The sequence below is a fragment of the Electrona antarctica genome (assembly GCF_951216825.1).
Source record: "Electrona antarctica genome assembly, chromosome: 16".
NCBI lineage: Eukaryota > Metazoa > Chordata > Actinopteri > Myctophiformes > Myctophidae > Electrona > Electrona antarctica.
The window spans coordinates 25714331-25722518 of record NC_136797.1 but is presented as its reverse complement, the minus strand read 5'-3'; the positions used below and the strand labels follow the sequence as shown (position 1 = coordinate 25722518).

Sequence of the window (8188 nt, the reverse complement as noted above, 5' to 3'; positions counted from 1 at the left end):
TTCAGAGTGCATTCTCTCTCTATGAAAAAAGTTTTAGTCATTTGTTTTTATCAACACTTGTATGTGTGTGAGTGCGTGTGTGCATGCGTGTGTGTGTTCCTCAGGCACAGTAGAGGCGTTTGATTGATTGATTGAAAATTGTATTAACAGTTTGCAGAATTACAGTACATTTCAAGCACAAACTCAATACAAAGGCTGTTAACTGTGAGTGGACGACCCAATTAAGCATTACACTTGTTTACAACAGGGTCCACCATGTTCAATTCATCAAAGACAGACAGTTGGACTGTGAGGTGATGTGGCAGCCCTCCTCCTCGCCTCCAGAAGGAGACTTTGACCTGTGCGTCCATGAAGGCAGCGCCCAACGCCTGCACTGCGTCGCCAAGGTCTGCCGCTCACTCACTCGTTAACTAAAACACCTAAAACAGGCAGGGAAAGCATATTGTTTTTTAAATGACCGGTTAGTTTGATTAGAAAGTTCTGCATTGTCCCTATAACTCATGCATCAAATCACAAAACGTGTCGGCTGAGTAGAGATACAGAATGGATTCTTCTAATGGTTTGTTTGATTTATTGATTGAATACTTTAATAACAGCTTGCAAAGAAGTACAGAGATACAGATAATGCTAAAAGGATAACACAGGCCTTGTTTCCATTCTGGTTCTATGTATTCAACTCATCAAGCGTGGGCAGTGTGTGTACTATACAGGCTACACATCTGTCAGACCCCACTTCTGCATTGCTGTACTGAAACGTCACACCTGTCCTCAGACGATTGAGGGTTGTCCACTCCATGCAGGGCAGGTGCTGGCTGGCCAGGAACATCTGTGGGATCCTTGATGTAGTGGTGAAGCCTGGATGTTCTGCTGCCTTGCACTGATCCCTCCATCTCGCCATCACCCAGGAAGCCTTGGAGGTGTCAGCTGGTGTTGTGTGAAGCAGTTCCTGAGCCTGTGTGGCAAAGGGGCACAGGGACTGGTGTTTTAAGGATTATGTTATACTTTAGCTATTGAAAAATAGCAGATCTACAAGCTCATAGCGCAGTGCTGCACTACGAGCTTGTAGATCTGCTATGTTTGGAAAATCTTGAAAATGTGGCGCAAATATTAGAATATATATTCTTTCAGAGCGAACGTTTTAAACTCCAATCTTTGCTTACGGGGGAAGACGACTTGCAGCAAGCTATACACCTTGAAAAGTACAGTCATGACTCTTACTAAACACCAAAACTCAAGTGTACACTTAAACTGTATGTTGGCTTGTTTACTGTTGAGTGAGAGACCCACAGTTTGGAAAACACTGCATTAGCTGTCTGGGTGTTATACATATTGATATGACAATTAAAATTGTATTGCTATATCACACAAATTATGTTGTATTACTGTTGTATGGTAGACAATATATTTGGGTTTCAAGTGTGGTCATCTGAACACAGCGTCTTTACACTCTAGTGAAATAGTGCATTTCATATTTAATGTAAACATACAAAGAGGACTAAGGTGAGGCAGTCAGCAGGTCACAGCGCTGTAGGGCTTCGAACCCTATATCCAGCAGAAGCTCGGATAGTACTCTACCAGTGCTTTTTTTGCTTTGCAACACCATGCCTTTACTTGCATGTGAATTATTGATGACACCATGATAGGAGTACAATAACTTTGCATTGTGAATAAAACATATTAACCACAGTGTGGTTGCAGTGTAATGCTAACGATGTAATCACAGGGCTGTCTGCTTCATGTATTATAATTAAAAGTGCATTCTGGTATTGTGAATCAATGTACTTAAATGAAAGCACCAACTTCAGTGTTTACTGACTGACCTATAATAACAATATAGCCTCCAATAGCACAGCGAGGGGTCCGGGGACCCCCAGATTTTGTAAATAGCATCAACATCAGCTAAAGCCACTATAAAGCCTATTTGAAACTAGGCGATCTACGAGCTTGTTGATCAGCTATTTTCAACAAATCAGACCATTAAACTCAGTCAAATAAATGTTAAATCATGAAATATAACATCGGGTCTTGTGTAGGGTCTAAGGAGTAAACACTGATACAGTGAGTTATTATTTTGTCTGCTGGTTGCACGAGTTCAGCCCCATGTACAGTAACAGCTCAGCACAGTACTCTTATTAACAGATCCCTGATCGATCTAAAAACGAATCCACTACATTCACCAAATCACCAAGACATATAAGCATTAAAACGTTTCCTTTGACAAGTCAGAGAGTGCACCTGTTCGTGCCCCATTGAGCCATACAACGTCTGTTTACGTTACGATGATGCTAACACGCTAATTCGATTAGCATCCCTTCCTTTGTCAAAGACGTGCAAAATAAAAAATCTGTCAATGTATACACATTATGTTACACGTCTTTATCGGCGTTTCTGTGGTCGAGACAATGCATTGTACCGACCTGTCAGTTTCTGCTGCTGCTCGGGACTTCATGTATATGACGTAAACATTAAACAGGCAGAGAGACATATATGAGTCCAGCATTAATCTCGTCCAAAAATATATAAAACGTAAACGCCAAAATCGCGAGAGAGTCAGCTATTCATTACAAAATATTTCACAGACCTTGATGTGATTGTTCGCTGTGATAAAGTAACACAAAGGTGATGATGATGATGAGTAAGGAAAAAATACAACGAGACGAGAGGATAAACATAACTCGAGAGAAGAAGAACAGAGGCATTTGGCAGGGACATTCAGAACAGCGCCACAGCCAGCCCATCCACACCCACTCTGTAGCCAGACGTATATTACATCGGCAGTGAGATTAGGACAGCGCCACAGCCAGCCCATCCACACCCACTCTGTGGCCAGAAGCGGTACTGCGCCCGTAGTGAAAATTCACTACCATAGAGAATGAACGGGACCTCGTTTAGGGCCGTTTAGCTAAACAATACGCGACGGCGGCGCGCCTTTACTTTCATGACCGATTTCAGAAGAAGAAAACCAACAAAAAAGCAGTTGATTTGTCTGGAACCAGTGGTGCAGTGTGTTAGGACGCTGCCACATGATAGGGAGATGGTGAGTTCAAACCCCACTCAAGTCTTTACTTTCAAGACCGATTTCAGAAGAAGAAAACCAACAAAAAAGCAGTGTGAATTGTCTGGAACCAGTGGCGCAGTTGTGTTAGAACGCTCCCACATGATCGGGAGATGGTGAGTTCAAATCCCACTCAAGTCCTTACTTTCAAGACCGATTTCAGAAGAAGATAACCAACAAAAAAGCAGTTGAGTTGTCTGGAACCAGTGGCGCAGTGTGTTAGGACGCTGCCACATGATCGGGAGATGTTGAGTTCAAACCCCACTCAAGTCTTTACTTTCAAGACCGATTTCAGAAGAAGAAAACCAACGACCTATCAACCAACACATTCAAAGGCATATCAATCCCATTAATCCACTTTCTTATCAAGTTGAAGGCATCCCAGATTTTGTTGAGGGTGGGTTGGGTGTTTCACGGTTTCTCATCAACTCCATGTTAAATCACACAATTACCCCCAACGGACACTAGCCCTAACCCTAACCCTAACCCTAACCCTAGTTGTCTGTTACCAGATTGGGTACCATATGGTACCAGAACAAAACAAACAAGAAAGCAGTGTGAATTGTCTGGAACCAGTGGCGCAGTGTGTTAGAACACTGCCACATGATCGGGAGATGGTGAGTTCAAACCCCACTCAAGTCATTACTTTAGAGGCCGATTTCAGAAGAAGAAAACCAACCAAAAAGCAGTGTGAATTGTCTGGAACCAGTGGTGCAGTGTGTTAGGACGCTGCCACATGATCGGGAGATGGTGAGTTCAAACCCCACTCAAGTCTTTACTTTCATGGCCGATTTCAGAAGAAGAAAACCAACAAAAAAGCAGTTGATTTGTCTGGAACCAGTGGTGCAGTGTGTTAGGACGCTGCCACATGATAGGGAGATGGTGAGTTCAAACCCCACTCAAGTCTTTACTTTCAAGACCGATTTCAGAAGAAGAAAACCAACAAAAAAGCAGTGTGAATTGTCTGGAACCAGTGGCGCAGTTGTGTTAGAATGCTCCCACATGATCGGGAGATGGTGAGTTCAAATCCCACTTAAGTCCTTACTTTCAAGACCGATTTCAGAAGAAGATAACGAACAAAAAAGCAGTTGAGTTGTCTGGAACCAGTGGCGCAGTGTGTTAGGACGCTGCCACATGATCGGGAGATGGTGAGTTCAAACCCCACTCAAGTCTTTACTTTCAAGAACGATTTCAGAAGAAGAAAACCAACGACCTATCAACCAACACATTCAAAGGCATATCAATCCCATTAATCCACTTTCTTATCAAGTTGAAGGCATCCCAGATTTTGTTGAGGGTGGGTTGGGTGTTTCACGGTTTCTCATCAACTCCATGTTAACTCACACAATTACCCCCCAACGGACACTAGCCCTAACCCTAAGCCTAACCCTAACCCTAACCCTAACCCTAGTTGTCTGTTACCAGATTGGGTACCATATGGTACCAGAACAAAACAAACAAGAAAGCAGTGTGAATTGTCTGGAACCAGTGGCGCAGTGTGTTAGAACGCTGCCACATGATCGGGAGATGGTGAGTTCAAACCCCACTCAAGTCATTACTTTAGAGGCCGATTTCAGAAGAAGAAAACCAACCAAAAAGCAGTGTGAATTGTCTGGAACCAGTGGCGCAGTGTGTTAGAACGCTCCCACATGACCTGGAGATGGTGAGTTCAAAGCCCACTCAAGTCTTTACTTTCAAGACCGATTTCAGAAGAAGAAAACCAACAAAAAAGCAGTTTGAATTGTCTGGACCCAGTGGCTCAGTGTGTTAGGACGCTGCCACATGATCAGGAGATGGTGGGTTCAAACCCCACTCAAGTTCAAACAAAAAAATAAAGTTCCAGGGTGCAATCCCACCCCAGTATTTACTGTGACACTTTGCTTTCCACACTGACATCAAGTAGCACAGAAAAGCTGTGTTGTAGTAACCATCAGTTAGCTCAGTGTGATGAGAGGCTGTCCTTGGGAGCCACAGGTCCAGGGTTCAAATCCCACATTAGTCATAATTGTGACACTTTGCTTTGCACACTGATTTCCAGAAGGACAACTTTAAAGCAGCCCAGAAATTCACCATGATTGTGTGCCGGTAAGTGGCCCAGCGGATAAGTCAGATGATATCCGTAGTATACCTAGTAGAAGTGTGCCGGTTCAAACCCGACATACTCCTAGTAGGCAGTGATGGTTCAAATCACTGACACCTAGAGTAGGAGTGGCCCAGTGGATAAATCAGATGATATCCGTAGAATACCTAGTAGAAGTATGCCGACCGACATACTCCTAGTAGGATGGTGCTAGTTCAATTCACCAACACCTACAGTAAGTAGGAGTGTGTGCAGTTAAGTGGCCTGGTGGATACATCAGATAATATCCATAGAATACCTAGTAGAAGTCTGCCGGTTCAAACCCGACATAGGATGGTCCTGGTTCAAATCACCATCACCTAGTAGGTAGGACCGTGTGCCGTTAATTGGCCCGGTGGATAAATCAGATAATATCCGTAGAATACCTTGTGGGATGGTGCTGGTTCAAATCTCCATCACCTAGAGTATGTAGGACCGTGTGCCGTTAACTGGCCCGGTGGATAAATCAGATAATATCCGTAGAATACCTAGTGGGATGGTGCTGGTTCAAATCACCATCACCTAGAGTAGGTAGGACCGTGTGCCGTTAATTGGCCCGGTGGATAAATCAGATAATAGCTGTAGAATACCTAGTAGGATGGTGCTGGTTCAAATCACCATCACCTAGAGTAGGTAGGTGGTCAGGTAAGAGTATGTAGGTGAGGGGGGTAAGGTAGGGGGAGATTAGGCGAGGGGGGGGGGTGGTCGAGAGTAGGCGAGGGGGGGGGGGGCAGGCAGGGGAAGAGTAGGTGAGGGGGTGGCAGGCAGGGGGAGAGTAGGCGAGGGGGGCCAGGCAGGGGGAGAGTAGGAGAGGAGGGAGGTCAGGCAAGGGGAGAGTAGGAGAGGGGGGAGGCCAGGCAGGGGGAGAGTAGGCGAGGGGGAGGCCAGGCAGGGGGAGAGTAGGAGAGGAGGGAGGTCAGGCAAGGGAAGAGTAGGAGAGGGGGGAGGCCAGGCAGGGGGAGAGTAGGAGAGGAGGGAGGCCAGGCAGGGGGAGAGTAGGCGAGGGGGTGGCCAGGCAGGGGGAGAGGAGGGAGGCCAGGCAGGGGGAGAGTAGGAGAGGAGGGAGGCCAGGCAGGGGGAGAGTAGGAGAGGGGAAGGCCAGGCAGAGGAAGAGTAGCTGAGGGGGGCCTAATTAAATAATTTAATTTTAAAAATCTTTTTTTATAAAAATATTATAAATATTTTTATTTTTTCTAAAATTATTTAAAAAAAAATAAAATAGGAAGAGCCCCCCTGCCTGGCCTCCACCACTCTATCCCTGCCTGGCCTCCCTCCTCTCTTACTCTGCCCCTGCCTGGCCTCCCTCCTCTCCTACTCTCCCCCTGCCTGGCCTCCCCCCTCTCCAATTAACGGCACACAGTCCTACCTACTCTAGGTGATGGTGATTTGAACCAGCACCATCCTATGTCGGGTTTGAACCGGCAGACTTCTACTAGGTATTCTATGGATATTATCTGATTTATCCACCAGGCCACTTAACTGCACACACTCCTACTTACTGTGTTGGTGATTTGAACTAGCACCATCCTAGTAGGAGTATGTCGGCCGGCATACTTCTACTAGGTATTCTACGGATATCATCTGATTTATCCACAGGGCCACTCCTACTCTAGGTGTCAGTGATTTGAACCATCACCGCCTACTAGGAGTATGTCTGGTTTGAACCGGCACACTTCTACTAGGTATACTACGGATATCATCTGACTTATCCGCTGGGCCACTTACCGGCACACAATCATGGTGAATTTCTGGGATGCTTTAAAGTTGTCCTTCAGGAAATCAGTGTGCAAAGCAAAGTGTCACAGTTATGCCTAATGTGGGATTTGAACCCTGGACCTGTGGCTCCCAAGGACAGCCTCTCATCACACTGAGCTAACTGATGGTTACTACAACACAGCTTTTCTGTGCTACTTGATGTCAGTGTGGAAAGCAAAGTGTCACAGTAAAGACTGGGGTGGGATTGCACCCTGGATCTTTTTTCTTTTTTAACTTGAGTGGGGTTTGAACCCACCATCTCCTGATCATGTGGCAGCGTCCTAACACACTGAGCCACTGGGTCGAGGCAATTCACACTGCTTTTTTGTTGGTTTTCTTCTTCTGAAATCGGTCTTGAAAGTAAAGACTTAAGTCGGGTTTGAACTCACCATCTCCTGATCATGTGGCAGCATCCTAACACACTGCGCCACTGGTTCCAGAGAATTCAACTGCTTTTTTGTTGGTTTTCTTCTTCTGAAATCGGTCTTGAAAGTAAAGACTTGCGTGGGGTTTGAACTCACCATCTCCCGACCATGTGGCAGCGTCCTAACACACTGCACCACTGGTTCCAGACAATTCAACTGCTTTTTTGTTGGTTTTCTTCTTCTGAAATCGGTCTTGAAAGTAAAGACTTGAGTGGGGTTTGAACTCACCATCTCCCGATCATTTGGCAACGTCCTAACACACTGCGCCACTGGTTCCAGACAATTCTTCTGCTTTTTGTTGGTTTTCTTCTTCTGAAATCGGTCTTGAAAGTAAAGACTTGAGTGGGGTTTGAACTCAAATTCTCACGATCATGTGGGAGGGTTCTATCACACTGCGCCACTGGTTCCAGACAATTCACACTGCTTTTTTGTTGGTTTTCTTCATCTGAAATCGGTCTTGAAAGTATAGACTTGAGTGGGGTTTGAACTCACCATCTCCCGATCATGTGGCAGTGTCATAACACACTGCGCCACTGGTTCCAGACAATTCAACTGCTTTTTTGTTGTTTTTCTTCTTCTGAAATCGGTCTTGAAAGTAAAAACTTGAGTGGGGTTTGAACTCATCATCTCCCGATCATGTGGGAGCGTTCTAACACACTGCGCCACTGGTTCCAGACAATTCACACTGCTTTTTTGTGGTTTTCTTTCTTCTGAAATCGGTCTTGAAAGTAAAGACTTGAGTAGGATTTGAACTCACCATCTCCCGATCATGTGGGAGCATTCTAACAGACTGCTCCACTGGTTCAAGATAATTCACACTGCTTTTGTGTTGCT

The 8188-nt window shown here is 45.3% G+C and overlaps 1 protein-coding gene across 1 annotated transcript in view; it reads right to left on the bottom strand.

The window, feature by feature from the left end:
• carm1l (coactivator-associated arginine methyltransferase 1, like) overlaps window positions 1-7193 on the bottom strand; it is a 62812-nt gene extending 55619 nt beyond the window's left edge. The window contains exon 1 of the mRNA XM_079524329.1: window positions 7186-7193. Coding sequence (XP_079380455.1) covers window positions 7186-7188 — 3 coding nt within the window. The 5' untranslated portion in view covers window positions 7189-7193. The remainder of the gene's footprint in view (window positions 1-7185) is intronic.
• Window positions 7194-8188: the final 995 nt, after the last annotated feature.